The sequence below is a fragment of the Nycticebus coucang genome, chromosome 13, assembly GCF_027406575.1.
Source record: "Nycticebus coucang isolate mNycCou1 chromosome 13, mNycCou1.pri, whole genome shotgun sequence".
In the NCBI taxonomy this organism is placed as follows: domain Eukaryota; kingdom Metazoa; phylum Chordata; class Mammalia; order Primates; family Lorisidae; genus Nycticebus; species Nycticebus coucang.
The window spans coordinates 11,554,246-11,577,591 of record NC_069792.1 but is presented as its reverse complement, the minus strand read 5'-3'; the positions used below and the strand labels follow the sequence as shown (position 1 = coordinate 11,577,591).

Below are 23,346 nucleotides of genomic sequence, written 5' to 3'. Positions count from 1 at the left end.
AGCAGACTTATAAAGCAGCCTAAGAGTAAAACAAAAATATAAAAGCAGCTGTAAAATCCCAAATAATAGAGATACGGAAAACTTGAAGCCATGATCACTTATAGGATAAAACAAACAGGGGTGAGAGAGAGAGAATGAGAATGAATGTGTGAGACCATTCTCTGCTGATTCCCCTTCAGGACGGAACTTAAGGTTTCTAGTTGCCAAGTTACTAGCTAGATAATGTGTTTCAATCTTGGTACAGGCAACTCACATAGACAGACTTCAGATCAGTAGGCTGTGTTAACTAGGGCTACTCACAATTTGCCGATGAGTATGATTACAGGAAACAGAGTCCAAATAAATTTACTAAACAGAACCAAGACTTAAAAATGAGGGAAAAACTGCCATTGAGCTTTTTACTTTTTCCCTCCCACTGACCCACAGAAAAGGTCAACAGAACATACAGTTATCTCTTTCCAAAAGGAAGCTAATGACTTCAACTAGTCCCATGTAATAAAAATTTAACTCTGGTTTCTTTAAGAAGGCATGAAAAATAGAACCTTATAGTACGTTTCCCAAAACCTCCCCTTCAAAGAAAGAACATTCCCCAAGATGTAAGAATTGAGTCACATTTGGGTAACTCCATTCCACTCGGTGTGCATTGCTTAAAAAGATAAATACTAAGGGCTGGCTCAAAGGAGTAGGGTGCTGGCCCCATATACCGGAGGTGGCAGGTTCAAACCCGGCCCCGGCCAAAAAACTGCAAAAAAAAAAAAAGATAAATACTAAGAGTAACAGTGGTGACGATACAGACATGTGTCTAGTAAAAGCACCACCACACAATCCCCTGTCAAATGCAAACTTTACCATCTGTTTGCTGAAATCATGGAAAACAGATCCCAGGAAAACACAGCCTTGTCACCTGATATTATAAGAATTTTATGACATAACAGTCCTACATGCTCATTTAAACGAACCCTCTTCGTCTCCATGAAGGGCTAGCAAAGGAGGCCGTTAAACAGGTATTACTTTGCATCAAATTTCATACTTCTTTACAGTTTACATTGTGTTAACTCTTTTATGAAAAGAGGAACTAATAAATCAGCAAGTCTTATCTTTCAACGTTAGAGTTTTCTTTTATCTATTTGAGACTGTAAATGAAACCAAATTGGTGATCAAAAGTCCAGAGAGCCCAGTAAATAGCTTGTGAAAGCATTTTTAGAATGTAACTGCTCTAGGTATTTTTGCTGCTTTGCCATAACTGACAACCTAGGATTAAAAAAAAGCAAAATATTATGCCAGATTCTAGACACAGCCAGCGTATGTGGGAAGAGCTTAGTGAACCCTGTGATTAGGCACTGACTTGAACAGGAAAAAGTGCCGTGTACTTTCCCCAAGAGAAGTTAGTGTTTTGTACCTTAGAACTTGTACTTAAAATTTACAGTAGAGTTTTTTTAACCTGCTAAATTTCAATATAACTTTTATCAACTTAGTTTTTCCTCATCTAGCAACTGCCTGCATTTCACTACCAGACTTTAAGCATACCATCACTGCTATTTCCACACACTGTCACAGGACCAGTATCTTCTAGACTAAGCAACAGGAAGAATGAGAAATTTCCTGTTTATAAGTTTTTAGCAATAACTAGTTAACAATATGTAACTAACAGCACCAAATGAGGCAAACTAGTTTTTCTTAATTTATTGAACTAAAATTAAAAATTTAAAGCATTTTAATAAGTACTTTAGAAAATTAACCAAGTATTTCATACCTCTGAAAGGAATTTGTTCTGGCCCTGCTTTGCCTTAAATCGTTTAATCTTTTGCTGAATTCTCTTATCTTTTTCCAGATCTTCTACAGAAGCCCATTGACAATGAAGATAAGAGCTGAAAGAATTAAATAATATTCTTGAAACATGTAGAAAATAACTCATCCTTTATTATATGTCTTTTATGATTCAAAAAATCAACTGAACAGATCATTAAAAAATAACCTGCTTAATTAAAGAGACTGTAACCATGAAAGTTTGAAAATAAGAGAAAATAACAGTGCCTAAAATTTGTCTTATGAACTAGGCCTCCAGCTCTCTTATCCATTACCTATTAAAAACAAACAAACAAACAAAAAAAACCCTAAAATAGAAATGGCCTAATAACAAGCTGTTTCCATAAGTGGACAGATTATACTTTAGTGTAAAACAATTAGCACTACAGGGTGGTCTTAATTCTGAATTCATACTTTGAACCTTTTATCATTGAGAAACAAGAGGTTTTTATTGAGTTAAAAGAATTCATATTTAAAATAGCAATTTCTTTGAAGATAGGAGGTATAGGGTACCCTGAGTCATACAAGGTCTATATCGTACTGGCCACAACAGTAAATCCAACCTAATCCTTATAATCTGGGAGGAGAGAATCATCTCCACTCCCTGAACACTGGTTCATGCCCCCTGCACCACGCCCTCCTCTCTCCCCTATCTCCTAATCAGTTCTCGCTCTCCCAGCCTGTTTTCCCAGGAGTTCTGAAATGATTTCCCTAGGTCCCTTGTGAATTTCTCACTTGCTAACATCTACATTTATACTCAGCCAAGTCCTCTCCCCTTCAAACTCAGCACCCTCTGCTCTAAGCACATGCTGTGCCCTCCCTAACCTGAATTTAAATACACTAAACCCTCTCTTCTTTTTCTCAAAGTCTTACAGATACACAGGTTTGGCATCCTTTTGTCTGATATTTCAATATTCTTTTGTCTTATCATCCTTTTCCAGTCCCCCAAATATCCTTGACTGTCTCTAATTTCTCTTTCTGATTATAACATTAAAGGAAATGAGATACTTGAATATATGTCTCTTTCAAAATCAATGTACTACTATTTCTCTTAGAAACTATGCAACAATTATAAAATATTTAAAAACAATAAGATAGGAACTGTTTGTTATATTAAGTACCAGATAAATGATGTTTATTCAATGTCTATGACAAATTTTCAAAGGTAGGGTTAGTGTTTAGTCCTTCTATAACAGACTGAGGGAGAAAAGGATTTTAAAAAAATATGCCTCACAGAACTAAAACTAACACACAAACACAGAAAGAAACTAGATGAAAATACATGAAATGATAATAATAAAGGCTGAACATCCTGGAAATTTTCTGAGTGCTGACAGTGAAACTCAAAGGAAATACTCCCTGGAGCTTTTTGGGGGGGAAGCGGGGGAGTGGGGGACAGATTCACTTTGTCACCCTCAGTAGAGTGCCATGGTGTCAAAGCTCATAACAACCTCAAACTCTTGGGCTCAAGTGATCCCCTTTGCCTCATCCTCCTGACTAGCTGGGACTACATACAGACGCCTGCCACAACAGCCAGCTATTTTTTTGAGAGACGGGGTCTCACTCTGGCTCAGACTGGTCTTGAACTCACGAGCTCAGGCAATCCACTCACCTTGGCCTCCCAGAGTGGTAGGATTACAGGTGTGAGCCACCACACCTAGCCTCACTGGAGCATTTTGGATTTTCAATTTTTGGATTTGGGATGCTCAACCACTAAGCATAATACAGATATTCCAAATTCCTAAAAAAAATCTAAAACCCAAAATACTTCTTGTCCCAAGCATTTCAGATAAAGGGTATTCATACATCCTGTAAAGATTGTTTCTATGTGATAAGACCAAAAATATTTTATTTCCTACTTTCAACTTGTATTTTTCAAATTTCCAATAAAAAATATGCTATATCGTCATAATTAAAGATTAATATTATAACAGTAACCTATTCTGGTCTCCTAATTATTTGATGGAAAAAGGCACATAAGGTGAAGTCGGTACTCTTGTCCTGGCTGAGGCACAAACGCCTTCAGTGTACCACCGAGTATGGCTATGAGCTGAACGCAGACACTTAAGTGGGTCCAACACCGTCTCCCACCTGTAAACTGGGCTAAAATTTTCAATTAACGACTCTGCCTTCTAAACCCTGATGATAATCCATTCTGAAGGCTTAGTCAGGAAGAAGAGGAAGGAAGCAAAAAAAAAGGGTCAAGGATAAGACTGATATGGCTTTACAGCTAATTAAGGCAAGAAAAAGGTATATCTTACTGATGGAGGAGGACTAAAATATAAGGAAAATGGTATGAAGGAGTAAACTGTAAGAAAAATATTATGGCTATTCGGCCATAAGAAAAGAGGAGACTTTACATTTTTTATATTAACCTGGATAGAGTTGAAACACATTCTTCTTAGGAAAGTATCATAAGAATGGAGAAGAATCTAACGTACTCAGTACTAATATGAAGCCAGTAGACCATCTAATATATGCCCACATAAGAGAAAAACTCAAATCAATTCAAGATGGGGGGAGGGGCAATGAAAGGACAAGGAGAGGGGAAGGTGTGCTTCCACTCAATGGGCGCCTGGCACACCTCTTCAGAGCGGGACACAATTATAAGAGGGACTCTACCTAACAAATGAGAACACTGTAACCTAATTCTTTGTATCCCCAAATTAACCTGAAACAATAATTTTAAAAATTTTTAAAGGGAGGGAAAAAAAGAAAAATATTATGAAGCTAATAAATAATCTCAGCTAGGCCCTAAAAATAATAGACTTTATGGTCATTTTGAAAAACAAAATTTCTTTTTTTTTTGAGACAGAGTCTCACTTTGTTACCCCTGGTAGGGTGCTGTGGCTCACAGCAACCTCAAACTCTTGGGCTAAAGTGATCCTCTTGCTTCAGCCTTCCAAGTAGCTGGGACTATAGGTGCCCACCACAATGCCCACTATTTTTAGATATGAGCTCTCACTCTGGCTCAGGCTGTCTCGAACCCCTTAGCTCGGGAAATCCATCTGCCTCAGCCTCCCAGGGTGTTAGGATTACTGGCATGAGCCACCATGCCCACAAATTTTATTTTAAACGTTAGTTTCTGTTTGTGAAACAAGTGTAACATTTATACCTAATCCTAACAGAAATGGTACCAAAAAAAGACAGACATTCAAGACCACACCCCTCTGTGTATATCAGTGCAGAGTTCTAAATAAAATATCAGCAAACACAATTCCATAATACATTATGATCAAGTAGGATTTACTTCAGGAATGCAAGGTTGGTTTAATATGAAGGATTATATTTAAAATATACAATATTAATATATCTAAGGAGAAAAATAGCACAATTATTTTCACTCATGTTGAAAAATACACTGACAAAATTCAATACCCATAATGAAGTTTTTAAATCTTAGGAAAACAGGAATTGACAGTTAGTTTTTTAACACAGTAAAATATATAGAGATTTTAGTGCTAAAGACAGGATCGTACTAGATGGAGAAATACCACAGACTTTTTGACAAAATCAGCACCGAGGCATGATATCACCACTATCATTCAATACTGTCTTCAAGGTATTAGTCAACAGCACTCGACAAGCCAGAAACACCAAGGCATATAATAAGAGGTAAAACTATTTGGAGATCATATAATTGTGTACCTGGAAAACCCTAGAGAAGCAATTAGAAAACTAATTAAAATAATTCAGTAACATGGTAGAATATAAAATTAGTATTTTATTCACATAAGCAACAAGCAGTTGAAAATGTTAGAACCTCTCTTGTAATATCAACAATGATAAAATACTTAGCAATAAATTTAACACGATATGTATTAAAATGATGTAAGGAAATATTCAGAGCACCCTTAAACATGCAGAAGTAGAACTAAACCAACTGGAAGGCCAGGGTTGTGTTTACACCGCATAGCTCAGTATCATACGTCACAAATTAGTACATTTATCAAAACACAAATAAAAAAGACAAATAAGCACTTTAATGGAGCTAAACAAGTTAATACTAAACTTTATATATAAAAATAAATGCAAGAATATCCAGGAAAACATTAAAAACGAGGAGCTACTAGGGAAAACTAGATCTACCAGATATTAAATACATTTTAAAGCCTCTGTAAGTAAATAACATGGGACTGGCTCATGACTAGACAAGAAGATCAAAGGAATAAAGTACAGATATGGATCCAAGGAAATGTCACTTTACAACACAATAAAGGTCTCATCCCAAACCACTGGGGCAAAGATGGACTTTGTAACACTGGTGCTAGAATGACAATTAGAAAAAATAAAATTAAAGCCATGCCTCACACCATCCATAAAAACAGATACCAGATGGGTCAGGTACCTAAATAGAGAAAATAAAACCATGAGGAAAACATTAAGGGACTCCTCTCCAGCCTCGATATAGGGAATTACTTCCTAGCTATAATTTAAAAGCTACATTCACTAAAAGAAAAAAACTGATAAATCCAATCATACAAAAAAAAATTTTAATTTATAACGCAATAAACACCAGAAATGAAGGCAAAAGGTAACTGAAATTGAGAAAAAAGGTTGCAGCTTATAACCAAAGAACTAATATCCCTCATATATAAAAACTCTTAAAAATTAAGGAGTCTGATATAAAGATGAACAAAAGACCTAAATGGACAACCGACAAAACAAAATATAAAAATGACCATTAAACTTGTGGAAAGGTGTTCTTATTCACAGTAAGAGAAAATGTTAATTAAAACTTCACTGAATATGATTTCTTGCAAAAATTAAAAAAAATATATACAACGTTGGAAAGGTTGTGGGAATACGGTAGGTGCTCTCATTCATGGTTAACAGCAATGCAAACTGACACAACCTTAAGGAAAAGAACTTTTTTTTTCCTTTTTTAAGAGACAGAGTCTCACACTGTTGCCCTGGGTAGAGTGCTATGGTGTCCCAGCTCACAGCAACCTCCAGCTCTTAGGCTTAGGCAATTCTCTTGCCTCAGCCTCCCGAGTAGCTGGGACTACAGGCGCCCGCCACAATGCCAGGCTATTTTTTTTATTGTTGTTGCAGTTTGGCTGGGGCCGGGTTTGAACCCACCACCCTTGGTATATGGGGCCCTACTCACTGAGCCACAGGCGCCACCCAAGGAAAAGAATTTGACAATATCTCTCAGATTGCCTTTGATCTAGCAATCAATCCCACTTCCAGAAATTCACCCTGAAGCTATGCCTCCAATGATTTGAAAATACATAGGCATGCGTGAGAATATGTTTTATAATTATAGTTTGTCATTCTCGGAAGCCACTCACATGTCTACATATACAGGATGCACTGGTTGCACAGCCGTGGAAGAGCCACACAACAGAGTATTACACGGCTGTAACAAAGAATGAGAATGACCCCTGTGAACCGATACAGAATGATTTCTAGAATACAGTATTGTGAAAAAGGGTACCGATACTATATAATGTTTGTGGTAAGAACAAAGAGGAAATTATACATATAATCATATATCCATAATTTTTATATATAATTATGTCCATGCCAAAAATTACAGAAAGAATAAACCTGGGATTAATGAGATGAGTAGAAATGGGGTGAAAAGAAAGAGAGAAGGACATTTCTTTTGTGTACAGTTGTGACTTTTAAAGCATGTTAGTATTTGACAAACTTGGAAAAAAGAAAATAAATATAAGTCAACGGGGTGAGGGGTGGCTAAAATGGAATAAAACAGAAACTAGTGACTCAAATTGCATATCAAATAAATAACAAACCACACTGGAGGGGGAGAGTGGGAGAACAATCAACCCAAGGAAATTTTGAACAGAGTATTTAGCCTCTAGCCCTCAAACTAAAGACAAAGATCTTTAAACAAATTCTGGCTTCTTTTTTACAAAATGATAGGCTAATAATTCTGAAACCACTTCCTGTGTACTCCAGGATTGACAAATATATATATATATATATTTTTAGATACTAAGAGCTGGGATTCTTGTAGGTGAAGAAGAGGGTAAGTACAGAATGAAGCCTGTGGTGTAGGAACAGGATCAAAGGGATTGCTTTTACTGTTGTTGGGTAGGTAGGTAGAGAGCTGTGTAGACACAACAATAAGTAGGCGTGTATGTGTGTATGACGTGCGTGTACACATTCTCCCAGCCCTACCCACCCAGAGGGCCTAGGAGCAATGACGCCTCCTAAATGAGCACATCCAGAGCCCAAATCTTGTTTTCTAAATCCGCTTTAAACAAAAACCCCCATGACTACTTGAAGAAACAACTGATTCTTAAGACTGGCAGGGAAGTTATAGCTTGATTCTGAATTGATTCTGAGCCTGGTCATTCTCTGGTATAAAAAAGTAAGGAAGTGCTCAAAGAAAGATGGGGACAGGGCAAAAGGACAGAGGAGCCATTCTACCAGCCACATCTGAGATAATGTGAGCCAAGTAAATAATACTATGATAGTAAAGAAACGTAACCCTTTAAATAAAGTAAGAATCCACAAGCCTGCACAGCTATACATTAGCAAATAGGCGAGAGGGTAAAGCTATTCCTTACAGTAAAAACACAACTAATAAATTTAAAAGAAATGATGGAATTAGTAAATCACCACTTAGCAACCATGGCCACATTTAATAGCCTTAAAGTAGAAAAAAAAAGGAACTCTTTGTACTATCTTTGCAATTTTTCTATAAATCTAAAATCACATCAAAGTAAAAACTACTAGTTCAATAGAAATTTTAATTTCCTTAGAAATGTAATTTCCTCAAATGACTTTCAAGGAGGAACAGTCCCCCCTGGCTTGTCAATGGTACCTAGTCAGGAACACTGAAATTATGAAGAGGCTAGACTGGACGGAGGGCCTCAGGCCACACACTGCCTTAATTTGCCTGCCTGTACAGTAGTACTGTTTTTTGGGCAATCAAGACATAAGCTTCTTTGCTCTCGTCTTGACTTGGTAAATCTACAAGGGAACTCTCACCCTCTGGTTTACTTAGTTACTTCCTCCTTACTACAGGAAATCACGTCATAGGCATAATTTCCACATGTGTAAACTCATTACATTCTGAGGACAAAAGGATGATGACAGCTAACATTTTCTGAGCCTTTTTTTTTTTTAATTGCCAGGCTCTGTATTTCATTCAACTCTTACAATACCACTGAAGGAGACTTCTTCATCTTTTTTACTTCATAAAAGGTTCTGCTCACCACTTCTTCAAAAGTGCATCACTTTATCAACACAGGGCCAACAAGGAAGAATAACAGAAAACCAAGGCACCTGATACTTTCTTTTTCTAAGGGAGGGCACATTTTCTGAGACTGGTCAGACAGCAACTCATAAAAGCCTCACTTAAAAAGCCCTAGAATTTGTTAACGTGGTGCTTTTGTTCTTTATCTGAAAAGGGATAAAGATAATGTTTTTGTTACCAATCATTCTTTTTGTCTCTGTTCTGTAATTGTCATTTAGGTTAGAAAATGGTCTCAGTCTTCTTCAGCAAGATGACTACTAGTCATTTACAAAGACCATGCTGGGTCACCGTAATGTGTGTTTGCGTGAGGTATACGACCTACGTCTGTGACAGAATCTACGAGAACAACTGGCTGCATTTTTCAGTACAGATTTTTTTGAATTAATGCAATTCAAATTCACTAAACAAATATCAGAAACAAACAAAAACAAAACCACAGCTCACTACCTTTCAAAACCTGAGCAATGTCATGATTTTTCTAGGGCCTTCATCCAGCACCAGAGTTCTTGGGTCCGAGGCCCCGCCTGCACTGCCGGGTGAGGGGAAAGAGCGGGTGAGGGAAAGAAGAGTAGCCTTGGAGCAGAATCCACTGTCCGAGGTCAGACAAAGACTGCGGAATTCCTTTTTTCACCACTGAAGAAGCTTTTTTTATCCCCTCTAAAAAGAGCTTCTTGGTAATTGAAGAAAGTTATTCGACTTTTATACCAATTTTTCCATTTTCTAGAAAAATTAAACTCACAAAATATCAAAGATACAAAAAAGTAGTAGGAAATGGCCTCCAAGACATAAACGAAACCCACAGTTTCCCAATTCTCAATTAAAAAAAAAAAATTGTTTGGTACTTGAAAATATATCCCGTTACTGAAAATAAAACCACAATTTACTTACAAATTTTTGTATTTCACATAGAATTCTTCAACTTCTACCTCCTCTCCAGATTCCTTCTGCAAAAAAAAAAAAGAAAGAAAGAAAGGAAAAAAAAGAAAAGAAAGAAAAATTAAGGCACATACTTAAAACCAGCTACTAGAATATTTCAAAAATGATGATTTGCTCCCCCACGAACACAAAATACCACTGAGAAAAGCAGCACAGGACCTTCTTGTAAAGATGAGTGCGCTGTGCGCTGGGAGGCAGCCAGAGTGATGGAGAGAGCCATGCTCAGGCCCATGAATGCTCGGAGGGCGAGAGCTTCTAAGACATGAATCATTTTAACTCCTCCCTAACCACACGCAGCTTCATTCACAACAACCTGACCCCAAATCTGGCCTTCTGCCAAACCCACAGTGTTAAGTAGACGCCAAGTGTACCATTTTCTCAGGCAGCAGCCAATTAGCAACTGCTCTCCTGAATGCCATATGTATTATTTTTGGCTGCCTCATGGCAACTTTACATTGTGGGTTTTGTAATGTTTTAAAATATTTAAAAGACATTTATTCCTCCATATAGTTAATAACTCTAAACAAGAAACCAAATAAAACTAAACTTTGCTCTTGCATTAATTTCTGTGCATCACTATTCATAGTTTTAGTTTTACTCAATGGCATAATTAAAAATCTCTCAGACAAGATGTCTCACACAGATAGCAGCCAAATAAAATTAACACTCAAATACTACACTACTGTGTAAGGTTAGAATTGTGATGCATGTCAGCCATATCAAGAGTTTTCAGTGGTGAGATTATCTATAACACTTCCCTTAATCCTCCCTCGTGTAGTGTGTGCAGAAGATAATGTTCACAGGATATTTTATGCACCTCTACCTCTCTTCCTTAGACTGTTAAACCAATCATAGCTTGTAATTCTTTTTTTTTTTTTGCAGTTTTTGGCCAGGGCCAGGTTTGAACCTGCCACCTCCGGGATATGGGGCTGGCACCCTACTCCTTTGAGCCACAGGCGCCGCCCCATAGTATGTAATTTTCTTCTGGAATATTTGATCAGATAAGCAGAGATCTAAAACATAAGTACCACTTCCTGATGTTCAGGGATTGCTTTTACACTCTTACAAGAACCCCCAAGCCTGCCTTGGGGACCATCCATGGCTGCTTAGCCCCCTCCTAGATGCTTCAAAGAAAATTGAGGCGGGCAGGAATGGCACAGAGGACAAACAGCAAAGCCTTCTACTGGGCAGCAGATTGGCAGAGGCACTGTGATTCCCCTCAATCTCTAACCTTCAAACTATTTCCAAAGAGTAGAAACTTAAACTTTTCTTTGAAACTCTCATCTGTATCAGTCAAACCTGAATTTTAAGCAGCTCTTTAATCTTACTGGACATTCAGGAGTGGGTGCAACACCTAGCAACGCCTGCCCGTGCCCTAATACATCTACGAAAGCTCCTAAGTAGAAAGCAGCTTTTTAAATAAATGGATTCAGGATACCCTCTCTGTCATAGATTTTCCGATGTCCAAAACAAAAAGAAATGTTTGCTTCAAAAGCCAGCAACAGAAACTCAGAATTAATGTGCAAGTAAATTCCAGTCAATTCAAGAGGCAATTCGTCCAGGGTCCAGTCCCAGTCCCTATGGCCCCCATTCTACACTCATTTCAAAATATGTTATCTTTATAAAGAGCTAGAGATTCTAGTAGAGAGGCAAAGATAAGATAGTAGATGACCAGGGAAAATGGGAAGCAAAATGAGACTGGGTCTTTTGATGCCTCTCCAGCATATCATAAAGTTCAAACCTAGCACGGAACTCAAATGTCTGGGCTTTTTACTCTTTTGATACTAACTATATTTCTTTCAATTCTGAAGAAGATTTTCAAAATTATATATCTTTGAGGCAGTAACAAGACAAGATATGTCATTTCTGCGCTTTGCTATTCCCTCTGATTTCCTCCTTTCTGATCTTTTCTCCCACACTGTCCTTTCTATCTCATTCTAAACGGTCTCACCATCTCAGAATTATAAGTGGGCACCAAAGCACACAGGATCAAATCTTGAACAGCGGAGATAGTTTTCAGTCTGTGTCGATTTTGTTCCCAGAAAGCTCTTACTCTTAACAGTCATCTGTCCCCAACTCTCATTAATACCCATTTTCTTGTCCTGATCGGCTGTTCCTCCAGTAGCCTGCTGTGAATATTGCCTAACAAGAGGGTCTCAGGCTGTCTGAGAGGAACTGACTGGATTCTGAAACATCATTTAGCAGCACCTGGAGCTGGCGCAAAATTGTCCCGGGGCCTATATATTTTAGATGTCCCCAAATAAAACACTGTGTAGTTTTTTAACTGCTCAGATGAGATCACCACTTTCTTGCTCCTAGAAATATAAATGGAGCTGGTTTTCACCCTTCCTTTCACATAAATATGATCATGCTGACCTCTTTGCTTTACTGGTAGTATAGCAATTAAAGAAAGCATATGAATGCATCAGACCTCAGGAGCATCCTTCCAATTATTCTCTAAATGTCAATCAGTTTGAAAAGGCTCTGGTGATAGCTTATAACAGCCCAAAACGCAACCCTCCATTCCAGCTCAATTCTCAAAAGCCCCTCTACAATGGGTACATCCAATGAGTAACTACTTCAAAGCACTATTTCCCAGCAGGCCTGTATATGTACACTCAGAACGCAACCCCCTCCCATCAAATTTATTTCTTGGACAGCTAACACTGAATTTGATTAATTAAATGAATATGAAATGTCCGACTTCGATCAAAAGCTTAATTTTATCTCAAACAAGAAGCAGTGCAATTAATCAAAGTAAGTTCCTAAACTATCAAAACACAGTTTTGCCATCTGAACAGTAGACTGTTTATACCAACAGCGAAGAAGTCTAGAGAGCAGGTGGCAATGAAATTGCAAAAGGTGTTTTCCACAGCTTGTTGAGAACTGAATGTTTTTCCTTGCATGAATGGTCCAAGCCTGGAAGAAGTGATAGTCAGTTGGTGCTGGGTCTAGGGAATATGGTGGATGATAGAGTTTCCAAGTCCAGCTTCTATAGTTTGAGCAATGTTGTCTGTGCAACATGAGGTCAAGTAGTGTCTTGCCAGAGGACTGGCCGTTCTCTACTGACCAATTCTGGCTGCTGAATCATAAGCACCCTCATCGTTTCATCGGGTGGTTACAGTGGACATCCGCTGCAGCTGACCAGGTTTCATGAAGCCGTAGTGGAAGACATCAGGCTGGACCTCCAACCGACACTAGTAGCTTTTGTGGATAAATATTCAGTTTTGGACTATGTTTCAGCACCTCATCTTTATCTAACCATTGTACCGAATGCTTGCAATTGCCAAAACGAATCCATTTTTTATCACTCGTACCCATACGGTGTAGAAATGGTGGCCTTTACTTTGTGACAGCACAGAAAGGCAAGTTTCAAGAAGATTTCTCCTCTGACACTCATTTAATTCATATGGGACCCGTCTATCCAGCTCCTTTACCTGGCCAATTTGTTTCAAATGACCCAACAATGTGGGAACAGCAACATCAAACCTCGCTGCTAATTCATTCGTAGGTTGAGACGGATTCACTTCCACTACAGCTTTCAGCTCATCGTTATCCACCTGGTCTCAGGTTGCCCACGTGGCTCAGTTGCAAGATTAAAATCATCAGAACCGAACTTCTCAAACCACTGGGGTACTGTGTGTCCATTAGCCACATCCTTCCCAAACACTTTTGTATTATGAGCTGTCCGTGCTACACTGGTTCCAAGAGAGAACTTATATTTGAAAGTAACAAGAATTTTTGACTTATCCATGGTTTCACAAAAACAACTCTTAAAAAAATTTGAAAGATAAGAATCAGCCAAAATATGCGTTTGAAAGAACCAGAATGTACCTTAATAATAAAAATAAGACAAGAAGTGTCAAAGTGAAATGTCAGAGATTTCAACTGTCAAACTTGTACTTAAGGAAATCAGACATTCCATATGTAGTAACCTATATTATGTAGTCAATAGGGTTATCTCCAAGAATGTATGTATCTTTTCATTAGACATTAAAACTAGTCTTCGGAAATCCACATTACTCACATGGAATTTAAAGTTTCAAACATTTCAAGCCATATTTGTTCCATTATTCACATGAACAAGAAACTTTGGTAAGTCAATAAATTGACTCCTCCAGCCACCTGGATTCTAAACAGTCATCTATCAATAGAAAATAACCATATAGCTGAAAGAGTAAAAGATCTTTTCTAAGCATCCTATTATGAAACTAAGTAATCATCGTCAAGAAACAAACCTAACCTATAATGGGAGAAAAAAAAAAGGGATAATTTTTCTAAGTAATACATAAAAGAGTAAGAAAATTCCTCACTAAAGATATCGATAAAGCATGTGAATCCCATTCTGCTTTTGGCCCAATGTAGCATACACTCTACTAAAGATACCAGCACACAGTTCACTGAAGGAAAAATGAACACCGTGACGGATGGGATCAGACTTTTACCTTCTTTACACTCTCATTTCTTAAATTACCAGGTTCAACTGAAGACAATTAAAAGACACACTTTGAAATTTAAAGTAAGTTCTTAAAAAGAAAATATATCACATTTTAAAAAAAAATAAGGAATTTTAGGGAATACAGTCACAATTCTCTTTTAAAATTATTTTTTGACCTTCTGATACAAAAAGGATTTAATTTATGCTTAGGCAGAAAAGACTATAGGATAACTAAACATGGAAAACAAAAGATGAACCTTTACACAATCCAAGGATCTGTTCATAATTTACCTCAAACTTCAAATGTAAGTACCAACTATGTCCTTTCCACTGGGTCTAATGTACAGTAATTTGTGTTTAGAACAACACAGAGATCTGAGCCATCCCTATTTATCATGAGGTGCTGAATTAGGGAGGCTCTGCCATACAAGTCTTGTGAATTTGCCCAACTCCTTCATAAAGGATCTCAGGCTACAGTGATGAGGTCCACTGACTTTGAAAAACACTGAAGCCCCACTATGTGCGATGCTCTAAAGTTCCTAGCCAGGTTTACAGGGCTGCTGGGGGAGATAAAGACACCTTCCTCACAGCCAATTCTTAAATTATTCATGGTAACAGGAAACAGACCAGCAGGCATAGCTGGAATCCACAGAAAAATCTCAAATTTCCTTTTGTTTCTATTTGCGACACTTTCCCCCAATGTTATTAAAGCTGATAACTAAAGCATCTACTTTGAGAACATAAGCAGTTAAAAAAGTTAGTGCCAGTTAATGTTTAATACCTTCTAATGGCCCTTTAAGAAATACCACTGATGGATAAGCCATTCAGTAACCTCCCCATCTCTTCTTTACTTTAAATCATACCCTGAGGCATCACTCCTCTTCCAGGGGACTTTTTCCACTGATTTTCTCCATCTTCAAATCCACTGACTCAACAAATGTTCCACCCCCATGTACAGTTGTAGTGATTTTTAATCTCCTATGATAAGACACGTAGTAAACCTCATCATCAGTAAATGGTAACAATATGTATTCCTAAACCATGGATACCTAATCTATAAAGTGTAGCCAAAGATGAAAAAGCCCTAAAGTGGGCAAGACAGAAAGAAAAAGCAATGTCCTACATAATGCACAGTATAAGTAGCTCTGAATAATAGAGCTAATTTTAATTTGCAACCCCCAAACCTGCTGAGTACGCCTGCTGAAGCACATCAATTGAATGAAAATTAATATATCCCATTCCAAACGACATGCTATTTACTCAAACAAGTCACTTCAATTCAGTGAAGGGGATTACTCTTTAAAGCATGTCAAGTATTTAAATTTTTACCATATATCTACAACGCACAAATTAACATTTCTAGAGTCATTAGCAGGACAAAAATGCATCCTTTTTAATGAGTTAAATAGTGCTCAGTCCTACTTGAACAGGTGGGAAATTTGACTGAGATTTTATCATTTAATTCATCAGAGAGGAAATCTTCACATTCAGAGTCGCCCAATAGCCAGCTACTCCATACAATCCCATCCTTACACTCAATATGAAATTACTCTTATTTTCATATAAACTGGAGATGTAAATTCTAAGAAAAATTCATACCTTAAATCACACATAGAATACTGAAACAAAGATAAAGGCAAGTTTACTGCTAGTGCAATAACATTTTCCAAGGACAGCTCAATAGTAGTATTTGAATATTAAAGGTTTCCAATTAGGTGAGCTTTCAATCTATGATTCCTCACTTTCTCACTGATAAATTATACACTGCACACTTATAAAAAATATATATATATATTTATGCTATATGTTGAAACATAAAGTTGTACTTCCACCCTCACTGAAAGCAAATAGAAAGAACTATGTTGATCTAACTATGATTCAAGCTGAATGACAGCTACCTAAGGGAAACCTCTTTCTAGAGATACTGAACATGTTGGAATATGTAAATGCACCTAGATGTCTATGTAAGTATTCAAACTAAGTAAAGCATTTTCTCTAACTAGACAAGAAGGAAGGTAGTTGGAATGAAACGAGAATTTCCTTCAGCAAAATAAAATACAATGTCACCACAATTCTTTGTTAAAGAGTTTATGAGTCCCAATGACAAAATTATTAGGCTAGTGACAGATACTTAGAGCTCACCTTTGTAGATCAACAGAAGCTTTTAAATAACTTCGAATAAGTAAGTTATATTATCTTCAAAACTTACAATGAAAATAGCCCTTTATTTCACCTTTGCAATGGCAAAGATAGATACTAATGAATATTTCAATTGCACAAGAAAAAAATGTTGTGAAACATATGCGATTACATGTCCTTTCTAAAATAAGCAAAACTTCTACCCTAACGTGGGAGAGAAACTTTCCTAAAGAAAGAAGTAAATTCATGTTTGTGATTTTCGTGAATACTATTTATGAAAAAAGGCAGCATTTAACCGTGAGAGTCCTGTGTGCTCTTTGGAGACTTCGAGCTTCAAACCTACTCAATGTAATAAAGCTCCGCCTGCTTCATATACTTCAATCTCATTTGGGGTAAAACATCCCAAAGATTTACAGCGAGCTAGTGAATCAGACAGCTTTGGAAATATTACCACAAGTTTTACTTTACAGAGGTGGATTCTTAAGGAAAATCAAAAGCCACAGTCCCATACGAGTCACCCCACACCTACAAAGACCGTGGCTGCTCCACGTGGCCCTTACCTGCTTTTTCACTGAACGACTACTCATGATTTTTTCCACCACTGGACCTTCTGCATCAACAGATTCCTAAAAAATAAAGTCATATGAATCAATACAAATGGAAAACTTTTAATCCTAAGCTATAAAAGCCAAGAATCATCCTCCTATTTATAACACCTCCCTATCTACTCTTCAAATCACTGGGTACAAGGAAGTCACCAGCGGGAAATAGGACTGAAAAGAACAAAAATCTCACTTCTCAGAGAAGCAAAAGGAAGAGCTGTGCTTATTACTTTGTGGTTTAATTACGTGAACTAGCATGGGTCCCTAAAGCCAGAGAGCATGCGGAAATTCAAGCTGCCAAGAGAGCAATCTCTGTGTGATCACAGTCTAAAATATAACTTTCCTTCATCTATACCCATGGGGTAAATATACTCATCATTCTGTTATTGCAGGCATCTTGTATCTATGGAGGTCACATAAAGCATTAATCATAACAGAGAACAAATTACCAAATAAAACACCAAATTACATTTAATATACTTTTCAATGTGTTACCAGTTTGTTAACTAAAGTACAGTAGTGGTAAGAAAAGAGCATTTAAAAAAAAAAAAAGATTCTTACAATAATCAATCCCACATTACTACCCATATTTTATATAAACTATTTTATCCATCATTTACATTGCACAGAGAATAAAGTAGGCCCTGCTGGGTGCTACAAGGCAGTAATTTCATAAAGGGGTTCTTACAGTGCCTAACAGCAGGAGACGAGCATGAGTGGTTTATTAAAGTCCCAGAAGCTACAGCACTGAATTCTCAGAGGTAAATTCAGCCTCCTTGTATTCTAGCTCTACCTCTTCCTCAGCATACGCCATTAATTCTCCAAAATTGTGTCAAATTACATATCACAGACTTGCATAAAAATAAATTTCAGTGAACAGGGCTTTTTAAAAGATACTGCTAAACATCTCATTTCCCATAGCGCATCAGCCAGCATTAGATGACTATTCCCCTGCTGAAAGTCCGGTGCTTCCTTGGAACTCAGACACCAGCTCTAACAGTTCTAGTCCATCTTTAAAAATTCTTAGTAAAGCATCACAAGAATGGAGAAGCATGAATCCTATGTACTCAATTTTGATATGAGGACAATTAATGACAAGGTTATGGTGGGAGGGAGGAAAAGCAGAAAGAGGGACGCAGGGAGGGAGGTGGGGCCTTGGTGTGTGTCACACTTTATGGGGGCAAGACATGATTGCAAGAGGGACTTTACCTAACAATTGCAATCAGTGTAACCTGGCTTATTGTACCTCAATGAATCCCCAACAATAAAAAAAAAAAAAAAAAAAATGAATATGTGAATCCCACAAATCCAGCTGCTAACCTGCTGCTCTGACTGTGAGGTGTTGGAGGGGGAGTCTCTCCCAGCAGCATCAGCGTCATCCGCCTCCTCATCAGAAATCTTGAACTCCAAGTCTTCGGTGTAGCGCTTTCTCTTCACCTGCCTGCTGGACCGTCGCTTCTAAAGCAAAAGCCCAACAAAGTGACTTTTAAAAAGCAATCATTGATGCACTTTATGATGGCTCAGAATGACAAGGTATATTTTTAAAAAATTAATCTCAATGGTGGCTCAGAATGATAAGGTATATATATTTTTTTGATAAGGTATATTTTTAAAAAATTAATCTCAAAAAAAAAAAAAGATTATAATCCTCTAAACCACATGGAAAGATCACAGTGGTACAAATACAATCTTAGAAATGGGGAGAAATCTGGAGTGAGAGCCTGAGACAGTGCCTCTGTCACTTGCAACTACGTGCCCATCAGCTGGAAAATGGAAATAGTAACAAACTTGTTCCCCACTCAGCCAGTGTATCCATCAAAAGTCATGGCAATATCAGAGCTGAATCATGGATCTATAAGGGTTCAGTACACTCTTCCCTCTACTTTACTATGTTTTAAATTTTTTCCCATAAAAAATCCAAAACAGTAAATGCATTAGAAGATAATCTGTATATTACAATGCCCTCTATAAATGCTGTGATATTATCATCCAAGGTGCCCCGTGTATTTCAGAAGGCCCCTTAAAGAAAAGGTTTCTGCATTTTAATCTTGATCCAAAAAGAAATTCTGAAATTTTTCAAAGAGATGAAGGATTGAATGGCAAAATTCACAATGAATGGCTATGAAAATTTTACTTTAATTTAATCTTTAACATGCTGGTTAAAATGTAAATGATTGGTAATAGACAACAATAATAGGACTACTGTGCCCAAAATATAACCCAGGACAGCCCTTTCAGGACAAGATGGTCATATCTATGAAAATTTAAAACATGCCAACCCTTTGACCCAGAAGTTTTATAACATATCTTGGGAATATCTGCACGATAAACTGTCAGAAGAAAAAAAAGCAAACTTTTAAGCCACATAATAATAAACAGCTTATGATTCTATTTAAGATAATAAACCAAAATTTCATTCATCTATTTGGATGCATGGATCAATAATATATAAAACTCTTTAAGACAAAAATATTCTAAGTCTTGTTTACTTCTCTATGCCTTAGAGAATACTTGCTAAAAAATAAACATATACGCATATGCTTTCAATAAGAGGAAAAAAATCTGAAAAGACACAACAAATTGTTAATAGCTACTAATTCTGGAGACAGACAAGAACAGAACAGAACAAGAGTTTTGTACTTTTTGTTCAAAATAATTCTATATTGTCTTTTTTGACAAGGAATTTGTTTTGTAAGTTTATACCTTTTCATTAATACGTGTATGGGATAAAAATCTAAGTTTGAAAATGACACATGTAAGTTTAAACTGCTGATGAAGGCAGTAACATTACAACCTACAGAGTGAGTTTGCAAAGCACAAAGAAGAAATAAAAACGCTGAGGAAAGTAACACTTTATATACATTTTTCTAAGAATTATGAAATAAACATTTTTTCAGGGCTTCCCACTGTGAAAGTCGGGACAGCAGGGCTGAGAGAGGCAGACAGACACTGGTCTCTCCAGAGTCAGCACCAACACAGAGAATAGGGTTGGCTTTTAATGCTAAGTTTGTGTTCTCTCTCTGCCCTCAGAAAGGGCTTTGAGACAGTTCCCCCACACAGACTCAGTACCAATAACCATCAACTGGACTGTCTGAGACTGAGCTCCGAGTCCTACTCCGAGTCCGAGTCAGGACTGCAAAGGTACCAAGAACTTTTCTGACCTGAGACCGCTGGGGTAAAGTTTATGAACAGACTTCCTAGTGGCTCAGACCAGAGGGAGTAGTAACATGGGCCAGAGGTTCCTTCTGTGATCTTCCTCTCTGGGACGAAGCTTCATTGCTGCCCAGGACAATCAATCCCGGTGAAGGTTCTGCCATCTATGATCCGTCCCCACATCACAGGAGGCAGTTTCACGTCATGGGCCCCAGAGCTGAGCACCCTATTTGAACTGATCCTAACTCTTAACATAGGGCCTGAACACGTTATTCTGTGGACCTCAGATTCCTGATCTGTAGAATGGGGTTAATGACAGTAACTACCTCAAACAAATACTGTGAGGATCACACAAGGGAATGAATGTGAAGCATTTAGAACAGTGCATGGTATATAATGTGGAATGTAATTAGTACAATTAAAGTCATCATTAATCAGCTCCAGCTTTCCAAAGAAAAATGGCCCAGTTACTTTGTACAGCTTCCCTCCTCTCTTCCCAAAGCTGCCTTCACGCCCACTTCACAGCCCTCACTTCTAGACTGCCAAGTTCTTTAAGATACAAAAGGCTATTACCAAGAACCATGCTTTAATTTTGTGGAATTTAACATAATATCTACATTTTATTTGATATGCCAACTTAACAAAATTGAGATGAATTCATTTACACTTCCATCTCTATGCCATTCTTGTAAGAAGGACCCACGTTTTATCAGGTTTCCACACTTGAGGCCACACTGTCCGAGTATTCTTCCAGCATAAGTAACTGGAAGGGTCTAAGCGAAACCCACTTTATGCCAAATCCTACTCTGATATTAAAGAAATACACAATAAAACAGGAGGTTTTCTTTTTATTAAATGTAATGTCATGTATTATAAACTTAACATTTTCAACTTCCTTCTCTTGTAACTTAGTGATAAAAATCTGCCTAATGGTGACGGAGTTATTTAATAATGGATAAGAGGTCACTTCTTTAAAAAAAAAAAAAAAAAAAAAGTCACTTCTTAAATGTGAAACACTCCAAAATATAATCAAAACTCTATTTTATGAATGTTTTGAATGTTATATGGCTTCTCTAATTTCTAAATTATATTGATCTTAAGATCATTTATTTTGGGTGTCAAGGTTCCTTTTACAATTTCCTAATGTAAAAGTTAATCACTTATTACATAATATGCTTTTATGATCATCTGGTGAACTATTAACTGTATTAAAGATTTCTGTGAGTCAAAACGAAATACGAAAATTACATTTAAACTGTAACTTAAAACTTTTGAATTGACACTAAAATAACAGGTCAACTTTTAAAACTTGTATTACTTTGGAAAAGAAACTTACAGTTAAAACAGGTACTGAATAAAAGATTTAAATCATAATCTCACTGTTACAGTACCTTTCACACCACTTGTAGCTAAAATATGGCCCGTGCTTTGGCACATCAATCACAAAACTTGGGATGCTAAACCCTTCACGCGTGTGTTAGCAGGAGAAACACAGTGAACAACCAAGCAGCGTCACTTCCTGTGTCAGAGATACGAGAAAGCACGGCTTTCAAAGTCGGATCTGATCTCCTGGTGTGGTTGTTTCTATTAGCTACTGAGCACATTACAGCTAAGCCCTAGCCAATCAGAAAGAATGAGCCAGTATCACCAATATTCATTTGAATTGATTAGTAATTTTCTATAACTGAAATGCAGAAGAGAAAAATAACTAAAAAAAAAAAAAAAAACTAGGATTCCAAAAGTCCATTTGAGTCTGAATTAATACAAAAAGGTTTTTCAAAAAAAAAAAACAACAGTAGTTATTTGTGAAAAAAGAACAGAATTTTCCTGACTTGTGTGAATAAATTCTTAATAGGTCTAAATACTAATGTCATAAAAGTTCTACATTAAGCAAACACAGATCAGGAGAAAACACCCTTGAAGAGAAAAAATAAAATTCAAAATCATTAAAATAGTTTATTAAACTCCCTAAGCAATTTAAAAAAGGCATCTACTTACCTTTCTAATGTCTTTCCACTGATGTATAAAACAAAAAGAAATTACATAATTAACCCACACTGCTAAACATATCACTATGTTAGTTATGTAACCAAACCAAACCCTTCATACTCTCTCTATCCCTTTTAGGTCATTAGCTGAGGCCATTCTGTGGAGTTATCAGAAAGTTCTAACTAAATAGTTCTTCCTGATCAGGTATCAGGAAGTTCTAAACAAAAAAACAAAATGAAAAATAACTGAAATTTTTTAAAATAGAGCTGCATATTGCAAATACTGTGTTTGTAATTGGTAAGGGGATAGGCAGTCCGGAGTGTGCACTAAATTGTTTAAAAAAAAAAAAAAATCCAGGAACCTTCTAGGGGCCGGTTTCCTATTCCAGCAGGACTGCTCAGTAACTGCTCCTTGATACCTTAGAGGTCATTCACATAAGTTACATACCCAGCCATCCCAGTGGACCACACTGGCATGCTTCCAGGAAACCTAACAAGGAAATAATTTTTAGCTGTCACGTGTAAGGGTCTCTCTCAGTCCAATCAGTGAAGGCAATGCGCTTCGTACACAAGAACCTGAATTCCTAATATTTATTTCAGGACTAGTCTTTCAACTCACGTCTATAAAATTCTTCAACAGTCAGGAGACTTTAACACAGTGGTTCTCAACCTTCCTAATGCTGCAAACCTTTAATACAGTTTCTGTGGGTCGTGACCCACAGGTTGAGAACCGCTGCTTTAACACTGAAAATATTCTGCAGACTTGCCATTCAGAAAGTCAGTGACTTGTTCATAGAAACTTGAGTACTATACGAATTTATCTCAGTTGACTGTCAGATGTCAGAAACTTTAAGTTACAAATCATATCTTGATTTCCTAGTCTGCAAAATTTAAAACACTGACAAGCAACCAAACTTCAGGCAAACTTAAAAAGCATGAATAAAGCTTTAAAGGAACCAGTGATATGTTAAGATGCTAAAAACAAACATAAACATCAAAATATACATTTGTAGAAATAAATGAAGACTCATTGTTTTATTAATTGCATAGTCA

At 37.0% G+C, this 23,346-nt stretch overlaps 1 protein-coding gene across 2 annotated transcripts in view; it reads right to left on the bottom strand.

Annotated features, from left to right (window-relative positions):
* Positions 1-23,346, bottom strand: part of CHD7 (chromodomain helicase DNA binding protein 7) — a 191,775-nt gene that overhangs the window by 48,478 nt on the left and 119,951 nt on the right. For both annotated transcript variants that reach the window (XM_053558884.1, XM_053558885.1), the window contains 4 exons: positions 18,473-18,610; positions 17,111-17,176; positions 9,926-9,981; positions 1,754-1,868 (listed from right to left, as the gene is read on the bottom strand). In XM_053558884.1, the coding sequence (XP_053414859.1) occupies positions 1,754-1,868; positions 9,926-9,981; positions 17,111-17,176; positions 18,473-18,610 (375 nt within the window). The remainder of the gene's footprint in view (positions 1-1,753; positions 1,869-9,925; positions 9,982-17,110; positions 17,177-18,472; positions 18,611-23,346) is intronic.